Source organism: Tinamus guttatus, unplaced genomic scaffold (assembly GCF_059628265.1).
Source record: "Tinamus guttatus ecotype Peru unplaced genomic scaffold, ASM5962826v1 Tinamus_guttatus_pri_ptg000490l, whole genome shotgun sequence".
NCBI lineage: Eukaryota > Metazoa > Chordata > Aves > Tinamiformes > Tinamidae > Tinamus > Tinamus guttatus.
The window spans coordinates 101,178-126,028 of NW_028289024.1; the positions used below are offsets into that span (position 1 = coordinate 101,178).

The window sequence follows — 24,851 nt, forward strand, 5'->3', positions numbered from 1 at the left end:
AGTGTATTAAAACCAGTTTCACTCGACATTCATCACAGAAAGGTTTGCAGCCGGAAACAAGAAGTGTCTAATTCCGCCTTATTGCAATGGGTTTTCTTTTTGTTTTTAATGTTTGCACAATATTTGCAAACGTAGCGCCCGGCAGCAAAACTCCCAGCCCGGAGTTTGCCCTTCACTCGCCGCCGCAGCTCCCGTTTCTCCTGCAGATTCCTGCTGCGAAGGAGGCAGAAGGGGGGAATTTATCTGCTCCTACGTTAATTTTGGCTCTCTGTTTTTGGTGTTTTTGGCCTTTCCCTGGCCGTGCTGCTCTGCATTTAATCGAATAGTTTAATGGGGAGTTGCAGGGCGCTTGGTTTTGATCTTCCTTCGTCGCGTTCGCAGCTCCGGGAAGGGCAGGAGTGACTTTGGAGACGGCTCCTGCTGCTGCCTTAACCTGCTGGGCAGGTTTGGCCGTGGGAGCTTCAAGTTCGTCCCTGATCCTGGGAGGAATAGGGCCCTACGGATCCTCCGGATCAGCCTGGAGCTCGGGCATTGCGGCGTTGGGGAAACGGTGGCGAAAGGACGCGGCGTTTTGGGGAACGCCCTGAGCGCCGCGGGTTTTTAATCCCTCCAACCTCCTCCTAAATCCGGGTGTTTTCTGCGGAGCGAAGGCGGAGATTCCAGGTGCGGCAGGAGAGGTGGAAAAAGGAGGAGGAAAATAGGAAAGCCAGCGTGTAGGTCGGGGTAAGGCAAAGGCTGATCGAATGCTTCTAGCCCGAGTTCTTGCAGTTTTAGTGCCAAACAGGTGATGTTGGATGTGCTGGATGCTCCGGGAACAGCCTTGCACCCCGGCATGCCCAAGGACTTGGGCATTTAGGGACACCAGCCTATGGGAAAACACCTCATTAAGCCAGTGTTAATTTGGAGCGAGGAGAGTTGGATTTTGGGCTCTGGAGCTGCTGGAAAGTGGCAGAGGACGCGGTGGGAATCGCTGGCACCGCGCGACTTCGCCGCACGCTCCGATGGCAGGCGCATCCTGGCTCCAGACAAGGCCTGGGATAGGGAAACGGGGGGGTTGCACCCACGTTTTGGGAGTTTACTGCGTGCAAAACGCAATTCCGGAGCGCTCTGCACGCGGGAAACGCTTCCTTGTGCCGCTGGAGGACGCGATCCCGAGCGGCACCGAGATCCCGTTTGCACATTCCCGGCGGGAAGACGTTTCCTCCGGGGGCCGCTAACGAAATCTCCCCTTTTCCGCTTGTGGAGGGCTCTATCCAGGGGATTCCTGCTCCTCACCAGTGTTATTCACTCCCACGTAGCTCTCCGGTAGGTAAATGAAACTTTGCACTTTGCCTCGTGCTGTTTCCTGGCCTGTGTTTGCTTCAAAACCGGAGTGTTGGTGCACGTAGCAACCCCCAAATTTCCAGCTCCAGGGTTTTCCATACGGCATCGCGGCGGCTCCATCCCGGTCCCGCGTCGGACGAGCACGCGAGCCTGTCCCGGGCTGGCTGCAGCTTTTCCCTGGGTTTTCCTGAATGCCAAATCCATGGAAGGGCCGCGGTGCATTAAAAGGGGGGTTGCAGGTGCGGAGCAGCCCCCAGGGTCTGTATTAAGAGCAAAATCCTTTAGTGACACTTGTGCCCGATGTCACTTAGCCCTTATTTTATAGCAAAAGAAGGAAGGAAAAAATAACTTGTTGTCTCCTGGCGTGTTCAGTTTGCTATATATATATATATATATATATATATATATATATATATATTTTTTTTTTCATATTTGAGCACAGGAGAAACAGTCTCGCTCCCCATCCCTTCAGCCCCACAACTCCCAATGGAGAGAAATGTTTTATCCACGGGAAAACAGGGATGGAGAGCCGGATTTAGGAAGTGCCGCTCAGGTAAACGCTTCCAGCCACACTGACCTCATTTTCTGGTGAAATCTGGCCAGGTTTCAGGCTTCTATTGAAGTAAAATATTTGACATGGATTTTTTTCCCCTTTTTCCTGCTGGGGCTGTAGTTTGTCCTCTCCGTGCAGTTTGTGTGGGGAAAGAACGGGGTTGCCTGTTAAATCTCCTGCTTTTTCCCCCCAACGCCACCTGATTCCCAGTTGAACTTGTTGTGCTGGGAATAAGGATGAGTTGGGGGATCGAAAGCCCCGCGCTCGGCCACGAACCCCCTCGCACTAATTTCACCCCACTCTTTCTCATGGTTAATCATAGGATTTTGGAGTAATTTGTCCTACTTTTTAATCTCTAGCCGGTTGCATTGGAGACCAGAACTTCAGCCCTGCAGCAGGTTTAGGAAATTTGCTCTTTTATTTCACGCCGAGGGACTCGATCCTGTGGGGCTGCAGGTGCCTTTAGGCAGGCCCGTGTGTTTCCTCTCTTGGAATTTTGCTGGAGCTCAAGGGTTTCCCCCCCAGCTCACACCTGCCTAAATCCCGGACGCTTCCCGCTTTGCTTTGCCCCGATTTTTGGGAATTCAAGCAGTTTTCATTGGTGTCTCTCCTAGATGAAAGTCCAGAACAGCCACGGAAAGCAGCCGATCCGAAGGATTCCCTCCTATTGAGTGCCCGGCTGGAAGAGTTGGATTTTCCATCTGCTTTCCTTCCTTAAGCAAGAAATGGAATTGCAGCATCCCTGTCATGGGCTGTCTTTGAGCGGCTTTTCAGAAGCAGAATTGGGCTTTTCTGTGACCAGAATCGGGCTTTTTTGTGGCCAGAATGGGGCTTTTTTGAGCTCGATGAGGGTTGTTCCTGTTGCCCTGCTCAGCTATGGGGAGCTTTCAGCTTCCAGATGTTTATCTCCCAGAAGGAAGGGGACCCTTTTGTCATGCGGAGCCCGGGGCGTTCCTGCTCTTTTAGCATAAGCAAAGCCTGGAGTTTGGACGAGGGGTCTCCTGGGAACCTGTATAAGCCCCTTGGAAGTGCTGAAACTAAGGAGAAAAAGGGAAAAAGGCACTTTTTTCCCTTTTCCAAGGGCTGTTGGAGGCAGGCTGTGCATGTGAGGCTGTTGTCGCTCTTTCACATTTTCCTCTATTTTAAGGACCCTCGGGGTAGCCGCCGTGTGTTTAGCTGTCGCTGATGGAGTTTTTGAGGAGCAAACCACAAAAAACCGCTGGAAACGCTGCCTGCAGCCTAGGACTGTTTCCCTTCCAATAGAGGTTAATTCTGGGAGTCTCAAACTCTGTGCTCTTAAAAACAAATCCTCCTCCCAGGCCCTAATTCCAAAGAATTTGGCGTTTTCTTAACCCCCCGTCAATCACACGCGCGTCCGTTGGCCAAGCCAAACCTTAAACTCGCGGGTCTTTTCCTCAGGAGAAGCAAAGCCTGGAATTGCCACCGGAAAAATAATTCATAACCTCTTAATGCAGCTTTATTGCTTGGAGCGGAGCCTCCGGAGAGGCATCCCGTGGCGGCGGGGCCTCCCCACGGGTTGCTCCTGGTTTTTGGGTGACAGTTGTTGGAACGGGGAAACGGGTCCGGAAAACTTTCCGTCCTTCAAATCATGGAGCTCCGAAGCTTCTCCGGGCGCCTCTTCTCGCGTGCTTCCCTGTTAGGTGTCTCCAGGAAAAAGGGATGCTCCAATCCATAGGTTCGTTGCCTATTTGCAGCATCGACGCCGGTCTCCTGCCTGCTCCCGCACTTAGGAAGTTCTCGGACCTTGCTCATTCCTGCTTCATTTTTACACCTTCTCTTTCTGTTTTCTTTTGCATGGCTCCTCGCCTGGATTGCAATAGAGAAGAAGAAAACGAGGTGAGTAAAATCCATTCCTCTCATTTCCTGTTGCTCTTGAGAAACACTTGGGCCCCACCTGGTTATTTTGGTTTACGGGGGTGGATCCGTGGGAGCTTCTTTCTCCCCTTCTCCCCTTGATTTCCACAAGGATGGACGTATCCCAACGGCAGCGTCGGAGCGGGAGCGCCGATGGCAATTCTCCTGGCAAGACTTTCCTCCACACGCCGACATGGATTGCCATAACTGTGAATTTTTGCTCATAAAAAGCAATCAGGGAAGTTTTTGTGAAAGTCTTGAATGCAGATGCTCTGCATTTACCGTATTTATGTATCGATTATGCAGGTGTAAGAGCATAATCCAAACCTGGATTCAGGTGCACTTTTGAGTTGGGATTTGGAGAGCTCCCTCCATTTGGCATCCGGATATGTGGGATAGTAGAAACCTGAGCTCTTGCTGCTACAGCAAGAACTGCAGCAGGTCGAGGGCAAAAAGGGGGGATTTTGCCCTTGGTGCTTCAGTGGAGACCCTCGTGCATTAGTTAAGATTAATAGTTAAGATTGAAAAATGCTACACGGATCCTGTTGGAAGCAGATGCAGTGTTTCCCAGAGAAGGAAACTTGGGAACCTTGGGAAAAGGTCACTCTGGTCTGTGCATTCGCTTTCAGAAATGCCTAAAAGGGGCAGATTTCCCCCTTTTTCCCCCCAGAATGCAGCTAACCACCCATTCCTGGAGAGCAGATGAGCCAGCGTTAGGTCACATGCAGACCGGGACATGTTTTTTTCCAAAATTTAAATAATAAAACCAGGCATTTTACCAAAAGAACAAAAAAAAAAATCTTATATAAATGGAATCTGAGGGTGCAAGTAGAATGGGATGGGGTTTTCATTCCACCACGGACTTATTTAATAATTTACCACCGAGCCTTTAGCAGCTCCGCATTGTTTTGCAGAAGTTCAAGGCCAACAAAGTGCATAAAGATTCACAATGGGCTGCAGGAAACCCCTCTTGCTGCCAAGGATGTGTTCATGCCATAGTTATGAGCCTAAAGCCCTGCTCTATATGGCTTTAGGCTGTCCAGCTCCTTAGACGAGCTGCAATTACAGTTGGATTTGTCGGGATCGTAGGTAGAATCCTGTTTTTTTTATAGGAATCAAATAAACCCCCAAAGTTTTAGTTTAGTCAGTAACCAACGAGGAAGGGGCCTTGGCCGAAATCCCCAAAGAGGTTTTGCTCGGAGCTGGAAACAACCAGTTGTTTCAACCAGTTCTTGATTGATTTGGTCCATAGGAGAGAGGGGCACAGGAGGTAGCTCCGTGGCCCCATCTTGAGCCACAGATCCCAATTTCTATCTCATTGTCCTGAAAAACCCACCGCTAAAAAGGATTGTCCAATATTGCTGTAGAACAGAGTTTAAAAAAGGAAAAAAAGGTTCCTCTAACAGCGTCTTTTGCTTTTTTTTGTTGCAGAGCAAGACAGAAACCGTGCAGAAGGCCGGCTTCATCAAGGGCCCGCTGTTCAAGGGGGTGGCCTCGAGCCGCTTTTTGCCCAAAGGCACCAAGACGAAGGTTAACCTAGAGGAGCAAGGAAGACAAAAGGTGTCCTTCAGCTTTAGTTTAACCAAGAAAACCTTGCCCAATAGGTTTCTGCCTGGGCTCGGAAACGAGAAGCAAAATGAACCTCAGAACTCGCCGGCGGCGCCGCTTCCGAGTGACTTTAACCCCAAAATTAAAATGGACCTTGGGGACGCGCCCGGTGCCGCCGAGGAGTCTTCGCCTCCGAAGCCGAAGGTAGAGCTGGGGAAGATCCATTTCAAGAAGCACCTGCTCAACGTCACCGCGAAGCCGCCGCCGGCGGTGGCGCCGGTGCCGGAACCGGTGGCGGCAACGGTGGCGGAATTCCCGTCCACGCCGCCGCCGCCGCCACCTCCGCCTCCGCCGGCGGTGTCCCCGCCGGTGTCCCTGCCCCTTCCTGCCACGGCAGCCCTGCCGCAGGTGACGCTGTTGTCGACGCTGTTGCTGTCGCCGCCTGTAGAGGCCGAGGCCCCCGTTCCGCCGTGTCGCGCGGTCCCGAAGGAGACTCCGGAGGTGGACGTGAGGCCGGATGCTCTGTCCCGCGGTTCTGAGGAACATTTAGCTCCAAACGCCCTCGAGCAGGCGGAAATAACCCCCCAGAAGGAAGATTCCCATATTGGGAAAGAGGATGAAATTGCGGACAGCTCTAAGGGTGCTTCCCTGTGCTCTAGGAAACAGGGTTCAAAGAGGAAGTTCTCCCAGTCCGACGGCCCCTTCCCCGCTTCCGAATCCGACGAGGATTCTGTGAGGACTTCTTCCAGCCAGCGGTCGCACGAGCTGAAAGTTTCCAGCACGGAAAAAGAGAGAGATTCCAGAAGAAGTTCCGCTTCGCTCAGGGGGGAAGAGCTGGGGAAGTCCTCGTCGCGATCCAAGTCGGATAGAGAGGAAAAATATTCCAGTTACTCAAAATCCGATAGAGATTCGCGCTATGGGTCCTCCCGGTCCCGATCGGACAGGGAGAGGAGACGGAGCCGCTCCCGGTCCCGCTCCCGCTCCGATCGGGGCTCCAGAACCAGCTCCTCCTATTCGCGGTCGGAGCGGTCGCATTACTACGAATCCGAGCGGAGGTACCATCGGAGCTCCCCGTACAGGGAAAGGACGCGGTACTCCCGCTCGTACGCGGAGAGCAGGGCGCGGGAGAGCTCGGATTCCGAGGAGGAATACCGCAGGACGCATTCCAGGTCGAGCGACTCGAGGCGGACGTCGTCCCATTCCTCCTCGTACCGGGACTCGAGGACGTCGTACTCCAAATCGGAGCGGGACGGCAAAACGGAGGCGTCTCACGGCGAAACGGAGAGGAGAGGAAAATCTTCTTCCAAAGTAGATCGGGATTCCAAAAGGACTTCGGAGAGCGAAGCCCCCAAAAGGTGCTCTCCCCTTAGCGAGCTAGGCTATCGCAAGGGGACATCCCATTCTAAACCTGACAGTAATGTGAATTCCTCCCGCTATAAGTCCACCCCTTCAAAGACCCCCGCGCCAAAGCCTGATAAATTTAAAAGTTCTTTCTGTTGTGCAGAATCGAATGAAGAAATAAAGCAGCAGTCTAATTCTCTAGATGTAGAGGCCTCTTGTCTAAGAAGCAACGAGGCGAGAGTGCCCGTTGCAAAAAAATTGGAAAGGGAAAAGACTCTTTCTCCGGTGAATCCATGGAACGAGTCGCCCTCTTTTAAAAAGGCAGACGAGTCAAAAGATGGTTTTTCTAACGCAAAAGCTGATGAACTTTTAGGAAATGAATGCCATGACAGTGTTAAGGGACAGGAAACTCTAATAAAGCCTGAGCAATTAAGAACTTATTTACCTATGGAACTGCATATAAACGGGTCCCCAGAAGGTAGGTCCGACGGCTTGGCCGCCTCCAGCGCCTCCGGAGCGGAGGCTGTTGCGGCGGCTCCCGCCGGCGGCGCGCGCGGGTCGGGGGCGTCCCCCGTCACGAACAGCGGTGAGTTGTGCGCGTTGCCCTCGAACGGGTTGGAGGCCGCGCGTGCGGCTCCGGAGCGGGAGCCGGGTGATGCCCACGTGCAGTCCAGCGAGTGCAACAGCTTCCTTGGACACGCAGAGGCTCCGGCCGCAGAGCCGCGAGGGGAAGCGGCGGCTTTGCCCGTTGGGAATGTCGATCATTCCCAAGCTTTCCTTGGGACGCTGGCCGATCAGGCCCCTCCGTGTGACAAAACCAAAGAACCCGTTTTTTGCTACATTGCAGAGGACGCCGCCCCGTCTTTGTATCATTCGGAAGTTGAAATTGAAGTCGAAGCAGCAGATATCAAGGTCACTTCGGAGGCTTTCCTGGACGTTCACGTAGAGCCGCAAACGGTGACGTGCGGCTACGAGAGCACCGAGGATCAGAATTCCAAGTCTGCCTGTGAGGATGAGCAGTATCTGATTCATCCTTCCCACCGAGGTAGCTTAGCAGTGGATAGTTCAAGCAGAGATTCCTCCCAGGACGGTTGTTCCCTGAGGGTGAAACTAGACAATCCCGTTGTTTCCCAGCAGCCGGGCGAAATGGTGACTTCCAAGTGGGATCGAGCCCCGCCGGATCAAGGCGAGAAGCTGCCGCAGCTTTCTGAAGGTGAAGAGATGCAGGAATGCGGGAACCAGCACGTTGATTTCCATGTCGCAAAAGGAAAACTCTCCTTTAAAGACGAGCACTCGTATTATTCCGAAGTCCCGCTGGAACACCGGAGCAGGGAGAAAGCAGCAGCAGAAAGTGCTGTTTCTACCGGAGGAACCGGGTCGGATGAGCATTGCCTTGGAATATTGCTTGAGAGGGACGAAGGGAACGAGTCCGTGGTGGCTTCGGCTTTTCCGGAAGCTCCGTATCCGTCTTGCGACGTCGTCGTCACGGCAGAAGAAACCGTAACGCAAGGCCCGACGTGCGACAGCAGCGGCAACGCTGCGGAATTCCTCCCCGCGCGCAGCGGCGCCTATTCGGACACGGCGGAAAGCGAGAGCGACGCGGGCAGCGAGGAGAGCGATTCAGAAGAGTCAGATTCTGATGACGGCGTGCCGCGGAAACGGCTCCAGTCCATCGTGGTGGTGCCCAAAAACTCCAGCATCGCGCTGGAGGAAAGCAGCCCGTGCTCGTCGCGGAGCAGCCAAGGCGCCAGGCGCTACTCCGACCACTGGGACGACGAGAGGCCGGAATCCAGCCGGCCCTACTACGAGGAGAGGCCGGAGAACCTGGCAGGTAAGAACGGGCCGCAGGTGGAGAGCAGATGTTCTCCGAGAGGGATGGACAAGAGTCCGGCTACGTCCACGGAGCCGAGCAGGAAGGAAGCGGAGGAGCCGGACGCGTCCCAGCCGCAGAGCGACGGCGTCGACAGCACGAGTCAGGCGGACCTGGCGGCGGATTCCAACGGAAAGCCCAACCCGGAGCAGAGGATGATCCTAAAGGAGCTGGTCGCTGTGGGTAGAGCAGTCGGCCGCCCGGAAGAGCAGGCGTTTTGTGTGCCCGAGAGTTTCGAAGGTCCTGATAAATCCCAAAACCAAACAAGCTCTTCCAAACCGGACAGTAGGCAAGGGAAGGGTGGGCCTAACCAGTCCTCGCACGGAGACTTTTCCCGGGTGGACGGTTTTCATCCGACGGAGGATTTGAGTGGTTTGGGCTGGGACTTTTCCCAGCCGGAGAAGCCCAGTAGCACCTACCAGCAGCCCGACAGCAGCTTTGGGGTCTACCCGGGCTACGTTTTCCAGCCCGGGTCGGGAGCGTACGGCGGCTCCCAGCCTTACTGGGAAGGCAACGGATATTGGGATGCCCGATCCGCGAGCCGGCCTTCCGGGATGAGCTACGAGCGAGCTCAAGGACAAGTGCCGGATTCCTTGACGGAGGATCACGAGGAGTACGAAGAGGACGAGCGCTGGGATGACGACTGCAAGCCCCATTTTCCCAGCCAGTCGAGCCAATTCCATGGGCCTGCAGAGCAGGAACAAGGTTCCGTGCAGGCCCACGAGATCAGCAGCAATTCCACCAAGGAGCCCGTCTCCGTCGGAGAGAAAAAGGAGGAGGTGAAAGTTGCGGAAAAGAACGACGCGAAGGAGCGAGGACCGCCCAAAAAGAGACGCCAAGAGGTGGAGAGCGACTCCGAGAGCGACGGGGACGCGCGCGAGAGGAAGAAGGTGAAGACGGAGGGGGAGCCCGCGGACTCGGCGCCGCAGGATTCCTCCATGGTCGGGCGGTTGTGCATCATGGAAGACTTCCGAGACCCGCAGCGCTGGAAGGAGTTCGCCAAGCAGGGAAAAATGCCCTGCTACTTCGACCTCATCGAGGAGAACGTCTACTTGACAGAAAGGTACCTGCTTTGTTTGGTTATTTACTATTTTTCTTACCTGTAGCATTTCTAGATATCCGCTTATATGTATCTATATTTTAATTTACTTTCAAATTGGCAATTAGTAGAGCAGTGAGGAGTGGGTATGGAAGACGGTTGCATTGCCAACATCTACCAAAGTTGTCCACAGAGGAGACACTACCCAACACGTGCTATAACCCCACCAAGTCTTGGCTCCCAGACACACAAAGAAGGCAGAAGTGAAAGAAGGGAGGGCGTGGGAAGGGCATTAGCCTTTTCCATGGGAATGTTGAACAGGATATGATCCTTTAGGGGAATAAAAACACTTCTTTTGAGCTTTGGAAATGGCTAGTGATTGCATTGCTTCAAAGTTCAAGCGTCTTCAGCCTTCCCCGAAACATCCCTCCCCTTTGGATGTTGGTCACGAGTCTTGCCCCCTTCCTCTGGATGCTCTAAGCTGCAGTGTTTTAGTTTCACTTGAAAATGGACAAAAATATTTTAAATTTAAGTGTGTTTTAAAACATATTCTTTATGCAAAACCTAAATGTAAGCCACTTACCCCTGAGTTTGTGTTATAAACAAAACACCTTTTTCAAATTGTATGTGTGCCCAGTAAAGGGTTTATATGTTAATATTTTAGAAGATGTTAATATCTAAAAGATATTTTAGAAGATGTTCTCCTGGCTTGTGAACCAGAGAAAATAAGGGAACTATTACAGAATAGTTGAGATTGGAAAGGATTTTGGAGTTTGTCCCCATACGTTGTTATACCCTGGTGTGGAATATAGAATACTGTGGAGTATAGTATACACTAGAATAAAGTATTTCAAGAGAAGATAATGAAAAGTTTATCCTTGGGAATTGTTCATAGCTTCTACTGTGTGGTAAGAAACCCTCTCCCTGTAAAATCAGGACTTTTCTGGAAGTTTGATTCTTTACTTAGATGACAAAATGAAGGGATTTGGATCCTTCCTTTGTGTGTGTCTGTGTACCTATGGTACCTGTATGTTGAAAGTAGAGTTGCGTTGTGTAGGCTGGGGAGATGGTGGGTGGAAAACGGGTCTTAGAAATCATCTCGTGCTGTTAGAAAGTCATCACATCTCCAAACAAGCAGTCTCTCCACGGCTGCCCTTGGACGTTCTTGTGTGGCCATTCAAAAATTATCCATCCATTTGTAGGGACAAGTGGAATTTCCTCCAGTAACAGCAGGGGAAGATGGAGGGGTGTTGCTCTGTCACCTCCCGCCTAAACTGTAATCCCGTTTATGCTCCATATAGGAAGAAGAACAAGTCTCACCGGGATATCAAGCGGATGCTGTGTGAATGCCCTCCTCTTTCCAAGGAAGAGCGAGCCCAGGGGGAGGTGGCCTGTGGCGAAGACTGTCTCAACCGGCTGCTCATGATAGAGTGGTAAGTGCCACCTCACGACTGGTCACGACTTGGCAGCGTCGTGTGATTTGGGGGAAGTCACTGCGTTCCTGGGCAGTGGCACCAAGTTGTGGTCACTGTTTTGTTTGTCTGGTGTGGGTCGATCTTTGGAGAGGTCAACGGATCCGCTCCCTGGCGGGAGCATTGGCACCGTTGGCACCTTCCATTGGTGCAAGACAAGGAATTACTTGGCAGCAGCTCTCCACTTTGTCTTCTGCTCTGCCCAGGCAGTTGAGGCAGAGAAGAAACCGTAGAAACGTGAAGAGAAGAGGCCAAGTTGAGTCCCTTTTAGTCCCATGGCATGGGAGTATGGTGGCATTCAGACTGAGAGTGTTTTATCCTCTTTCCCAAAATAAATTGTCTGCATTTGCATGTTGACAGTCAGATGGTTATACTTTTTATAGCAAAACGTATTTGATGGTTTTACACTGAATTGATTATCATTTCTTTATCTCTGTTTCCCATCTGAGCTGTTGCTGCTCTCGTCCTGCTGGGAGTTGATCTGTTCCCTCTCCTTCACTTAGTTCTTCCAGGTGCCCAAATGGCGACTACTGCTCCAACCGGCGCTTCCAGAAGAAACAGCACGCGGATGTCGAGGTGATCCTCACTGAGAAGAAAGGCTGGGGCCTCCGAGCTGCCAAAGATCTCCCATCGTAAGCGTTTGCTCTTCAGATTCCCTTCTCGTCGTGCTGTCGTACCCCCTCACGAGTGGAAAACAAGTTGCCAGCATTTTCTTCGTTTCATTGGCATGAGCAGATGAACTGACTTTTCTCCTGTTTTATGTGCTATCCTCATGCTCCTAGCTTAGTTGTCTGCACATACATATCCACTGATTTTATATTAGATCTCCCACTCTGCTTTTACTGTGTTCCCATCTACTTTCAGGAGAGTTTGACCAGTGGCCTTGGCTTAGCTTCAGCTTGGGCTTAATCTGCGTTTCCCTGTTGCATTGCTCTGCTGAAACCAGGTTTTTGTGTTTCCTCCTTCCCTCTCCGTGAAATTTACCCTCTCGTGAGCCTTCCTCCTCCTCTAGTGAGGAAGAGCCCGTAGGGATCTTCTCCTCTTCCATGGTCTAGAAGCACAACCTCTACCTGGTAGCTTTACATCCCTAATGCTTACAGCTTTGAGTCAGTTCTTGACCTGTCTCCATTTAGCCAAACCAACTTGTGCAAAAAATCAATAGGTTTATTAAACTATTCTGTCCTCACTTAATGCTTCTTCAAGCTCCTCAGGCTTGGCTCTATGCCTTCATGTAGCCTTTCTGCCCATAAAGGAGCTGGCTGGCCCAGACACAAGAGTTGTCCCACTTTAGACCCTGCAGGCCTCCTCCCAGCTTGGTGATAGGCTGGATGCCTGTTTTTTTGGGAGTTAGAGCTTTGTTCCAGAGCATGGGACATGCAGGACCCTGCGGATGAGCAGCAAGGAGGGCAGTGCTGGGTCTGCTCAGCCTCAAGCACCTGAAACTCCACGAGGCTTCAGACAATCTGCCTCAAATCTTACTGTACAAATACCAGGTGCAACTTGGGATTTTTCGTAGAGTTTCCTCAGAAACTCAGATTTTTTTTTGCTTCCGTTGAAGACAAAAAGGTTCTAATGAGTTTTTTGACACTCCTTGGGGTAGGGTTGGAGGTGTTACGGCTGGGAAGCAGCACTGCTGGCCACAGAAGTGGCTGCTGCCCCGTATAGACTTGTCAAGCCCAGGTTTTTTTTCACGTTGTTGCTGGTTGTTGTGTTGACTGGCTGTGGTTTTCTTGCTCGGAAAGGTGAAACTAAAGATTGAATTTGGCCCCTGCGTGTTGAGGGATTTGGATAGGGTTCCTTGCCAATGTGATGTGCAGCTGTGTGCCTGGTGCTGGCTGGAATACTGCTCATCTTTATACATGTCCCATTCCAAAAAATCTTTGGAAAAAGGTTTGGAGAGCAGCAGGAAGCTGCAGCTGGTTTTAGGAGAGGACCTGGCACAGGCTGCCCGGAGAGGCTGTGGAGGCTCCTGCTCTGGAGATCTCCAACCCGCCTGGATGCGCCCGGGTGCCCCGTGCTCTGGGTGTCCCTGCTGGAGCCGGGGCTGGACCAGGTTGTCCCCAACGGTTCCTGGTGACCTCAGCCCCTCTGTTGTCCCGGGGTTCCGTGGAGGGGCTCCCGGGCAACCGCGCCACTCGCGAGGGACTCGCTGCGGTGCAGGAGCTGCCCCCTCGCTGTGCCTGAGTGTTTGGGAGTTAGAAGTTCTTCTCTTGCATCTCCAGCCTCAGGTTTGTCTTTCCTGGGGTTAGAAAGGGGATTTTATCAACTCTTCGTTTTACCCATCAGATCAGCAAGATGCAGACGGGCTTCCTGCATCAGTTCCTGCATCCCGTGTCCTCTTCACGCTCCTTATTTTCATCCTCACGAGCCCACAACGTCTCGGTTCTTTACAGAACAAACCCTGCTTCAAAGGAAGCTTTATCCTTGCGTTGGGGCCCTCCGCTGGTAGCTCCCTCCCCGTGTGATAGTGTCAAAAAAGAAGTTAATTGCTGGAGATTAAAGTGGTTAAGGAATGCTGGGCCAAATATAAAAACCTGGGCTGTAACAAAAGGACTAAGAGGCTGCAAAACTGTTCTGAGAGCAGGTGTCAAAGCCAATAGTTTTCTCTTTTCTCGGGGTTTTCCGTGTGTTATTAAGTGGACTCAGTGCTCTCTCCCTTTCTTTTTTTCCCCTTTTCTGGCTGTGCAGGAACACGTTTGTGTTGGAGTATTGCGGAGAGGTGCTGGATCACAAGGAGTTCAAGGCCCGGGTGAAGGAGTATGCTCGGAACAAGAACATCCACTATTATTTTATGGCCTTGAAGAACGACGAGGTGAGCAGAGCCCGGAGGAGCTCAACCCCAATGACCTGCAGTGCTGAAAGCCCCTTGCCCGCAAAGTGCCTTTTCTTCAGTCAAGTAAAATAGATTCTCCTGATTTTTTTAAGTCGAGGAAAGGAAATTTAGGCTTTGTGTTGTCGCATCCCATGTTTTTTAACCCATTCCTTGTTTTCAAGCTGGTTGAACAGTCTCGTAGACACTCAGCCGTGTCCCGTTGCCTCAGAGCAGGTAGCCCAGTAGAGAGGAGATGGTGACAGTGTCCCCAGCGAGGGAAGGGATGGAGCAGGGGCCCAGCCCTGCCATGTGGCAGCAAAGCCACATCTGTGTCCCAGCTGCTTCACATTGAACTCGTCCTCCTTGGACACCAAAGAAAAGCAGAAAACGTATCCACAGCGACCGAGTTTCCTTTCTGTGCCCCAAAACCATGTTAAATTTCCCTGGTGGAATTGCTATATGCAGTCTACTGCCATTGAAATATTTATATACCCAAAGGTCTTCATTATTTGTGTCTGCTTCAGCTATTTCACATCATCTGAATTCTGTAGCTGCAAATGCAGAGACGTGCAGAGTTGCCCATCCTGAGCAGAGGGCCCTACCTCACGAATAAGCAGACATTTAATACCACTTTCTGCTTGATGGGATGGTGGGGGTTTTAGTATCTTTGCAGTAAAATCACTTAAAATACTCCAGGTGCTTTTGTTCTTTTCCCATTTTCCCCTGCAAGGAAGTGGTTTCTGCACTGTGGGATTGTTGTGCAATCACAAGGGGGAACAGGGAAATATTTTACTTGGTTGTGGAAGGGAGGGCAAAATGATCTTGGGCACGATCTTTATCTGCGTGGCAGAAGTGTTCAGCTTCAGCCTATTCGTTGTATCAGGGGATTGAAAACTGCCATTAAAAAGTCAAGAATCACCAAATTGAGGAGCTTTATATTAACGTGGAACGAAAGCAGAGTCTGCATAATAGTTTCAGGGCATTGCCCTTATTTTGGGGCACTTTTACCACTGCAAAAGCCATTCTGTGCCAACCAAATAAAGCTGATAGCAGCAGATGGGCAGGGTGATAACCGTGGTCCCCCTCACCTTGTCCCCACAAACCTAACGTGGGCACAGGGAGAGGCAGGCAAAGGAAGGCTGTTTTGCTCTATTTGCTCTTTCTTTTCTCTTTAGATAATAGATGCTACCCAGAAAGGAAACTGCTCTCGTTTTATGAACCACAGCTGTGAACCAAACTGCGAGACACAAAAGGTAAGGGCAGCATCAAAGCCTTGGCGGCTCCTTTCCACCGCCCTGCGACTTCGCAAGCTCCCAGGGAAGAGCAGGGCTCCTTTATCTTTATCTCCTGCTTTTTCTTCCTCTCTTTCTTTTTTAAACTCATTAGTCAAATGTAAACACCTGCCTTTGAAAGGGGCAAGCGCTGGCCATTCCCTTTGCAAATTTTAGATTTGCCAGGGCTGCGTTTGGAGGGATGGGTGTTGGGCTTTTGCAATAACTGTGTTACCCTATTTTTCCTTGCTACAGTGGACTGTGAACGGGCAGCTCAGAGTTGGATTTTTCACCACCAAACTAGTCCCGTCGGGCTCAGAGCTGACGTTTGACTACCAGTTCCAGAGATACGGGTACGTTGTGCCGCTCGCCGCCGCGGCTGCTGCAAATGGGCTTTTGGAAGCTGCAGAACCAGGTGTTGGAAAACCTCAGCTAATGCTCAGCAGTTGCAAACAAGCTGGAATTCAGCTATTAAAAACAAAATCCGTTTGGATAAAGTTTATTTCCTTTCTGACACAAAAGATTGGGAGAAGAGCTTTCTCTTGATTTTGCACATTTTCCCAGTTGCACTTTATGGGCTTTTTCTCCCACTTTTACTGTCCTCTCCCCCGTGGAAGTTTCCCAGATAATTACCTTGGCTGTTTCTTTCCTCTGTCTAATTATTAATGGCTCCAGCTCCTGGCTTTTGTAGTACCCTTAAGTTATACTCCCCCTTTCTTCCGTGCCCACCGGGGTTTTACAACTTTGCAAATAGTTGTGGAGCTGTAAAAACCTAGCAGGTAGCATGTGGTTTCTTCCTGTCTAACTGCAGCACCTGTGAGAGCTACAGTGGGGACTTTCTAGCTCTTAGTTTTTTTGTTTTTCCTCAGCATTGGCCCCTTAGCTCTCCTTTCCAAGCTTAAGAGCGGAATATTTTCTATTCCTTCCCCTTGAGGTGTATGGTGAAGTATTCTAGAGCCAGTTTTATAATTATGAAGTATTTCTACTGAATAGCATTGTTTAATAAGTTCTTCCCTTTCCTTCTGGATCCTGCCCTCTCCAACAGCAGGGTTCTGTCTGCAAGCTGAAGAATCACAAATGCATTTTTAGCTGTGTTATAAAATTACCCGCCTTTACATGGCAGCTGCTCTCACGCAGCTTTATGTCACAAATATTAATCAGCCACTGACCTTTAAGATGTTATTTGTTTTTATTTTTAATAACTGAGGTGGCATCTGACTACTAAGTTCATTCCCTGGGTGGGAATTGTCTGCCTGAATTCGGGCAGCAAAACAGAAGCTGCCCCAATCCCAGCAGCTTTTACTGGGTCCCTCTGCTCTTAACTGAGACCAAGGTCCCTCTGGAAGCAAGTTGTTCTATACACCCTATGCAATCTATACATGTAACTGCAGTCACCTCTAGGTTATTTGGCTCAGTCAAAATCCTGGGGCTTTAGTATTAAGGGCCTGTTAGGAGCCTCTCTGATGGAGAATTTTTTTGTTATAGTAGTTCACTTAGATACCAGCTCGTGTTCAGTGAATATATTCCCCATCTCACTGGAGTTTTCCAGCTCTTAACTCTCTCCTGTTGTCCACTGCTGTATATCCATGCTAAAAAGCAAGTCTTCCGGCTCAATCTTTTGTTGCATCCATGGATCTGCACCACGTTGAGCAACACGGTGCAGCTCTTCCTCCAGGCGATCATTTAACCCTGGTTGTTTGTGCAATGCAGTTTTCCTCACCAGGCGTTGGAGCAACGATGCTAACGGGAAGGAGGGAGGATAAGGGGTGCTTGTGCAATGTCATCTTTCCCCTGGCACCACCGTGATGCCCTGAAGAGATGAAACGACCTCCCCGTGGGTGCCATGGAGCTGGTACTAACGCTGTGTTTCTCGTGCCCGTGAACAGCAAGGAGGCTCAGAAGTGCTTCTGCGGCTCCGCCAACTGCCGCGGCTACCTCGGCGGGGAGAACCGGGTCAGCATCCGCGCGGCGGGAGGGAAGATGAAGAAGGAGCGCTCCCGCAAGAAGGACTCGGTGGGTGGCACCGGCCCGCGCCGGGGAGCGGCAGCCAAGGTTGACCTGGGCCCTCGTCCTCCTCCTACGAACCTCCAGGTCACCTTTGTAGAACCACCTCTGTGTAGGATCGGGATAGCAGCCTCAGACTCCATTCCCATGGCTGTAACTATATCATTTTACTTCTTATTGGCCCCAAACACGTGTTTTTGGAGTTTTAGTTAAACACATGTTTTCTTGCTCCAGATTACTGAATATAAATTGCCACCAGAGAGGTGTTTTTACACTTACTGCACCCCTTGACCAGCGTCATGAATCCTGTAGCCTTTTCAGCTAAGGAAAAGCCCACTAAATTGTCCAATTTGTTATTTTTTTTGATAGTTTTGTTTGATTTCTAAACTCCAATGAACAGCAGGCAATGCAGGCTTTCCTTTTAGGACACAATCAAACGTTTGACAGTGCAAACGGGGCAGATGTTTGCCATCTTCCAGTCGGGATGTGAAATTTGAATCTCTAATTGCTCTGGCCTAGAGGCAAGGCAGCTCCAAGAAACTCGTACCAACATGTGTTGCATTTGCTTTTTGCCTTCAGTTTCGCTTGTCTTTGCAGATGGATGTGAATGAAATATGTAACATAAATCCAGACTTTTTTTTTAGTCTTTTTTACAGTTCTTCACCATTCCACATGGCTAGACAAACCTGCTCCCTACATTGCCTTGCAGTGGTGGATTTACAGACTAAACGCTGTAGGAAAGTTTCACAGGGTGCTGCTAAGAAATTGCATGAATTCTTTTGACTTCCTACAAAATTGGGTTGTTCTCAACTTGAAGTAGCAATTCCTGATTCTTCTTGCACACACTAATTGTGTCTGACCACTCAAAAATAGCCATTTTCAGCAAATTTCCTTAGATTTTTCTGTGTTATGACATAACACCAAAAGAGAAGCACCTCTGGTTGTAAAGAATGTAAGTGGGAGTTGGGTATTTGCAGAATCAACTTATTTTCTGTAGTTAGAACAGAGATAATCTGTTTCCCTACGTGGAAAGATAAATTTGTGACCGGGAGTATTTGCAACCGGGAGGATTTTGGTGCACACAGCTGGGATTTGCCCTGCAAAGCTCCTGGGATGAATATGCACTTCAGAAACGTGCTGCTCGTTAGGGGAAGTTTATGTTAGAGCTTGAGGACTCCCTCGTGTCAGCTGCTCGTCCATACCTTCCACTCCTGCAGATGTAAACGCAGCTAGTGTGAAAAATGCCCTTTTTTTTAAACCATATTTAAGCTCTAAACAATGTTGAAGATGAAAGAAAACCAAGCAAACCCAGTCAAATTAAAGCCAGACTTTTTCCTTCCAGTATTTGAGAGCTGTCCAAGGGAGGCTTGTTCTGCCTCCCAAAACCAGGCCACAAATTGTCTTTAACATCTTGTAGGGAGGCATTTTGTGAGCCTGGTGTGACCTGAAAACTGTCTTTTTTGCCGTGGTAGGTGGATGGGGAGCTGGAAGCGCTGCTGGAGAACGGCGAGGGCCTCTCGGATAAGAACCAGGTTCTCAGTTTATCCCGGTTGATGGTTCGGATCGAGACCCTGGAGCAGAAACTTACCTGCCTCAAACTCATACAGGTGAGGAGATCTCGGCTGCAGCGCGAGGGGATCTCTTGCTGTATAAACAGGAGCATTTAACCCTTGTTAGAAGAAGAGGGAGAAACAGCTTAAAGGTTGGATGGTCGTGCCCGCACCCCGAGCACGAGATGAATCACGGCAGGGAAACTTGCAGTTCTGCCTGGTTTATAGGCCCCATGTGATCCCGGCCCTTTGCTTGGTCTGAATTTGGTGGAACAAACGTGCCTAAATGATCCTTTCCCCAAGAGTCTCCAGAGGTCCCTTCCAACCTCAACCATTCTGTGAGAAGCAGGAAGGGATTGAAATGAGAGTGATTTTGTTCCCTGCAGGTAGGCTGAGCTGCTCAAAGCTTCCCCGAAGGAACCCACAAAGCCCATGTTTGTCATCTTCACCCAGCTGATCTCCAAGATTATCCTGATTTTTTTCCCTTTGACTCAGTGCAGAGCAGTTGCAGCCAATTTCCCATGCAGTCCATTCCCTCTATGAGTTTTATCCACCAGGTAGGCTTGCGACCCCTCTGCTCTGAAAACAGCCATTATATCCACCAAAATCATGTGAAACATGCTTATTTTGGCAGATACCTGGCTCTGGCTCTTTATTTCATGTGTTTTTTTAGTAACAGTGAATTGTATGGGTAATATCTACGGGTATATGCCCGGTGTGGTAGTTAGCCATGTCGGTGTGCAGAAACCAAAGCTTTTTTTGCCTGTTCCCATGGACTTTCTGTACTTTTGGCCTCCCTAGAACACGCACTCGCAGACCTGCCTGAAGTCCTTCCTCGAGTGTCACGGCTTGTCCCTCCTCTGGATTTGGATGACGGAGCTGGGCGACGGGAGGGGAAGCACGGCCAACAACCTGAAGCTGCAGCTGGAGGTCAGCAATTCCCTCGAGGACGGCCGGGATCCCTGTTTGCATGTGGGAAGCTTTTGAAGCAGCTTTGCTAATTGCTCACAGGAAGCATGTTGATTTTATTTCGTGTATTTTTTCTTTATTTTATCCCCTTTGGGTATAACTATTACATCACACGTTGGTGAAAATAAGCTGCAGGTACCGCCGGAGTCACAGTCTGAAATTCCTGCTTGAGGGGAGGTTCTAACTACATGGAAAGCATTTGCCTTTGTGGTTTGTCTTAGATTTCTGGGTTAGTGACACGAGCCAGACTTATAGAAAGATCATTGCTGCCTGTTGGGGACCGCGCTGCGCAGGGAACTGCAGCTTTTGCTTTTACAATCTCGAGCAGAAGTTGAATTTCTCTTTTCTGCACGTGCATTGCATGCAAACATCATCTGGGGTCCCTTTATTAAAGCCACTTCTCCAAGAACTTGGCTGTGTGCTGGAGAGAGGCTCTGGCAGCCCTTAATGCCAAACAGGGGAGCAGAAGCTGCAAGAGCTTCAGCCTTCAGGTATCTCCTCCTCCTGACTTGGGTTGTGTCTTTCCAAGTGGTGACAGTGACAGGTTTTTTCCAAGCTGTGCTGGATTCAACAACTTCGGTTGTGCTCATCCCTCCCATCCCCATGTGGGAAGCTGCTGTGATAGCGGTGGCTTTGTCTCCACTCCAGCCTCTGCCTTTTCTTTTTTTTTTCTTCGTATTTTGTATTTTATTTTTATTTATTTATTTTTAAGCCGTCACTGGTGTAGGAGAATTGGTCTTTGGCCATCTGATGCCTGTCGCAGGATTTAGTGTTATGTTGCTAAAACACCTGCTGTCCCCCAGTCCTCGACGACTCGTTTGAAAAATGCACGGAGTGACTATTTCCTCTATCCATGAACGTGCAAATCATAGTGCGAAATCAAACCTAACTCTCTTTCAAGCATCATGATAGAGTCTAGGATCCTCCTTACCGAGTCTAGGATCCTCCTTACCGCTTTTTATTTTTTCTTAGGAATTCTCTGTTGCTAGCTTAAGAAAAACAGCTAAAATATGCTGGATTTTGGCGTAGTGTATGATTTTTATTTAATTTTTTTAATGCAGTGGCCTATTAAACCCCGAGTGTATGATCATGGGAGCTGCGATGGCTCCGCGTATCCGAGGCCGGGGCCTTGCTCCCGGCCGGAGCCGCGCTCGCATTCTAACCGTTCCCCTTTTGCCTTTGCGAGCAGATCATGAAGACGCTCGAGCTGCTGCCCATCCCCACCAAGAACATGCTGGAGGAGAGCAAAGTGCTGCCCATCATCCAGCGCTGGGCGCAGACCAAGGCGGCCGTGCCGCCGCTCAGCGAGGGCGACGGCTACTCGAGCGAGAACACGTCGCGCGCCCACACGCCGCTCAACACGCCCGACCTGTCGGCCAAGGCGAGCGCCGAGGCCGACGCGGACACCCCCAAGAAGCTGGTGTTCCGCAGGCTCAAGATCATCAGCGAGAACAGCATGGACAGCGCCATCTCGGACACGACCAGCGAGCTGGAAGGCAAGGAGGGCAAGGAGGAGCTGGAGCAGCTGGAGGGCGCCGCCGCGGAGGGCTCCGAGGAGCAGCCCCAGCAGCCCGAGGCCAAGGCGGCCGCGGAGGCCGCGGTGGAGAGCAGCAAGTCGCAAGCGCTGGAGCTGGAGGCCGAGCCCGACGTGGAGGCCAAGGAGAGCAACGGGGCCAAGCTGGAGGAGCCCATCACCATGGAGACGCCGTCCCAGGACGAGGAAGAAGGCGTCTCCGACGTGGAGAGCGAGAGGAGCCAGGAGCAGACGGACAAGATGGTGGACGTGAGCGACCTGGCCACGCGGCTGCTCGACGTGTGGAAGGACCTCAAGGTAAGAGGTGCCCTGCGCCGCCTCCGCGCTCGCGCCGCAGCCCCAAACCATCCAGCTCGTTGTCCTCTTGCCAGATCCTTGACCACTCAGGCTGCCTTTCGCACCCAAAGGGCTTCTCCAGGTGCTCTCCATCTCTATCCTTCCGTTGCCAACGGCCCCGTCTGCTGCTTTGTTGGGTGCTGGTGTGTGGCACACTGAAAGCAGCAGGTTGGTCGCTTTGGCCAGCACAAAGTCAACTTAGTCATCCTGTTTTCAGTGGTACTTCGCATTGGCCACCACAAAGTCAACTTAGTCATCCTGTTTTCAGTGGTTGAGGTTCGTCTCTCAACCTCTATGAAAATAAGAAGGTAGTGGCAATGTGGCAAGCGGTTCTGGTCGAGCATCTGTCAGTGCTGAAACAAAGTGCCCGACCATCTACTCTTAATTCACTCTTAATTCTACTCTTAAATTCACTTATCACGGGATTATCGGGCTTTCCTGAACATCAGCTTTTCACCGCAGTGTGCCCAAACACTGGCAGTTCAGCAGTCTCTCCATATTACTCCATGTTACTTTTTGTGCTGGATTAACCTGTTTTTCCAATCCATGTGATCGGGTAAACATCCAGATTTGCGGATATGAATCCAAACCTTTAAAGATACCTTTAAAAATAGCTAGACCCTTTAAAGACGCCTTCAAAGACAGCTGGATGTGGCTTCATGTTTCGCTTCCATCAAGGTCTTTCTAGAGCTGATAACTCCTTTAGGAGAAGGATTTGGTGGTGCCGAGTCCAGCAGACCTCACCTGCATCTGTAAACATTCGTATTCATAAAACAAAACTGCTTATTTATTAGTATTTAAATTAAAGCAATGTAGTTTATGCGAGACTTGGGAGAATCCTTGCTTTTCTCTCTGAATTTTTCAGAAGAATCTGATGCCCTTGAGCATTTGTTTAACCATAATCATTCGTGCCTTAAAATGTTAGTGGGAGGAGAGGTGGGACGTCGCCATGCAAGCAGTGAACTGAAATATGGTACTAAATAGAGCGTTAGGTCGTGCTCCTTGGTCTTGCCTCCATCCCTTTACTAAGCACACCTGTAATATGTCAGTTATTAGGTTTTAATTTGAAGCCTTTTGGAATTTGTGTGGGCCTGCGGATTTTTCATGGATTTACGGGACACTGTCAGGTTGAGTTTATGGTTAAATGGGATCAGGTTGAATTTATGGTTAAATGGAAGGAGAGACCTTTTCCATACCCTGCTAATCCCTAGGACGGTTTGAACTGGAAGCTAAACTAATTCTTCGCCCTACACCCCATTTAAGTTGTATTTATGTTGCTCTGCACGGGTCACTCTTCTGTGTGTAGCTAGATGCTTTTGCTTTCAGGATCCCATGTTGCGTTGTTTAAACTCCAAAAGAGAGTAGGAAAAACAAAACCAGAAATGTTCCGTCACCAAAAATGTGAAGTTTTGAGAAACTCGTGCAGCTTTTCTAAAATTTGGGGACTTTTCCACCAAATTTGACCTGCCAGTGTCGTGTTAGCGCTAAGTGTCGCCTCCCAGAGCAGCCGGGTGTTCTCTGGGCTCCTCTTTGGGTGCTGCAGGGTGGCTCTGGGGTCATTGCGCGTCACAAGCTGCCACCAGGATGTGGTGGCTCCTGTCCCTGTGTCACCGTGTGTCACCTCCTGTGTCGGGAAGGACTCCGGTACCGGCCTGCAGTGCGGTTCTGCTCTCGGGGACACGGGTGTTTATCCCAAGCCAAATATCTTGGGATAACATCTGATGTCTGTGGTGGTGCCAGCAGAGACAACCCCGCGGTTCTGCCATCGGGGCTGGGAAAAGGTGTTTTTCCCTCTTGCAAAGTGGCCGTGGGGCTCCTGTGACCCGTGGCTACAACGTGTCCTGCGCCTCCTCGAGTTAACTGCTGCTGTCCGACTTTTCACCTCTTAAGAAGCTGCTTTAGGGGTTCATTTACCCCTGTTTTCTAAATAAAGCCGTGGGAGGACTCAAGTCACCCAAGCGGGAAGAGGTGCTTTTTCCCAGCACTTCCAAGCTTTCCACCCGCCGGGCCTTGGCTGGAACATCCAAACATCCCTCCAAAACCGCTGCTGTCGGACGGGAGGGTCTCGGGACTCCTGTCCCCCCAAATCTTGCCGATGCCCCCTGGTAATTGCAACCGTTTCCACGCAGCTTCTCAGGGCAGCAAGGAGCTTGTTAACGTCACCCGCTCGGCCCGTGTCTCCTTTGCTCCGCTCCATTCCCAACTCCGTGCTGAAGACGGGCCAGAACGGAGCGCGCAATACGGTGACGAAGCAGGAAGATGGTTGGGAAGCTGCATGAGAAATAAACTAGGTGCAAAGAGGACAGAGGTGGTTAACTCGGTGACGCCGGCGTAATTTCGGGGCGTCCGTTGCCGTCACCCTGGGAAAAATCAGAGCCCCTGGCGCGAGAGGATTAAGTGAGCTCTGTTTTTCTACACCTCCACACACGGGTCGACAGCTCCACACAAACCCATGGTGCTGGGTGCCCACACGCTGCCCCAGGGCCACGTTTTCAGCCCGGGCTCGTGCACGCGGTTGAATCTTATTTCCACAAAACCTTCCGACTTGCATTTCAATAACCAGGGCCCAGGGCTTTATTAGGGCTTTAACTTAGGCTGGGCTTTAACGGCAGTGGCGTTCTGAGGGTGATCTGCTCATTGGGGCTTCCCTAGCCCCACTTAAACCTACCTTGCAGCTCCGCCATCCAAACCAGAGCCTTTGCAGCATCTCAGGTTATTTAGACAGCTAAAATTTGTCTTGGAGAAGCTGGGAGCTTCCCATGGCTGTGGCTCTCCTGCCTCCAAAGCCTCTCCTGCAAGTTGGAGAGGTTCCTTTTAAGCAAAAGCTTTCGAAGGGGCCACCTCTCTTGGGATTTAAAAGGTTTTAGCTGGACACTTTGGACCTGAGAGTTATTTCACCGTGACTTGGCATTCAAATCTGAGATATTCCCCTCGCTATTTGCCTTAGGCAGGGTGGGCTTTCTCTTTTGCCATCAAACCAGCCTTTCCCCGAGGTTAATCATTACCCTGGCAGGGCTGCAGTGACCCACACAGACAAACTGACCTTTCTGCTTGCCTGAAGAGCAGTCTTTCCAAATCCCACTCTCTGCACCTCCATCGGGCAGATTTCCTGGGAGCATTTCCCTACACACAACCTTCCCTTCTCCTACCATCACGTCCTCTGAGCCTCGGATCCCTCCTTTCCCACCTCAAGGTTTTATACCTGCAACCAGAAAGGTTGCAAAATCCTGGTCCTTCCCCGTTTGCATCAGGCTTTTTCCCATTGCTCCTGGTTTTTTGCATTTAATTTTCCATGTAACTCATTAAACGTTGCCCTCAAAGGCAGGGAAGCGTTTGGACTTTGCCAGCAGCGCT

The 24,851-nt window shown here is 50.6% G+C and overlaps 1 protein-coding gene across 1 annotated transcript in view; it reads left to right on the forward strand.

Moving 5' to 3' along the window:
* Positions 1-24,851, forward strand: part of SETD2 (SET domain containing 2, histone lysine methyltransferase) — a 40,688-nt gene that overhangs the window by 3,980 nt on the left and 11,857 nt on the right. Inside the window, exons 2-12 of the mRNA XM_088533279.1 lie at positions 3,718-3,733; positions 5,183-9,573; positions 10,851-10,982; positions 11,525-11,653; positions 13,710-13,833; positions 15,009-15,086; positions 15,360-15,457; positions 16,991-17,117; positions 18,581-18,715; positions 19,460-19,588; positions 20,817-21,458. Of these exons, the coding sequence (XP_088389405.1) occupies positions 3,718-3,733; positions 5,183-9,573; positions 10,851-10,982; positions 11,525-11,653; positions 13,710-13,833; positions 15,009-15,086; positions 15,360-15,457; positions 16,991-17,117; positions 18,581-18,715; positions 19,460-19,588; positions 20,817-21,458 (6,001 nt within the window). The remainder of the gene's footprint in view (positions 1-3,717; positions 3,734-5,182; positions 9,574-10,850; positions 10,983-11,524; positions 11,654-13,709; positions 13,834-15,008; positions 15,087-15,359; positions 15,458-16,990; positions 17,118-18,580; positions 18,716-19,459; positions 19,589-20,816; positions 21,459-24,851) is intronic.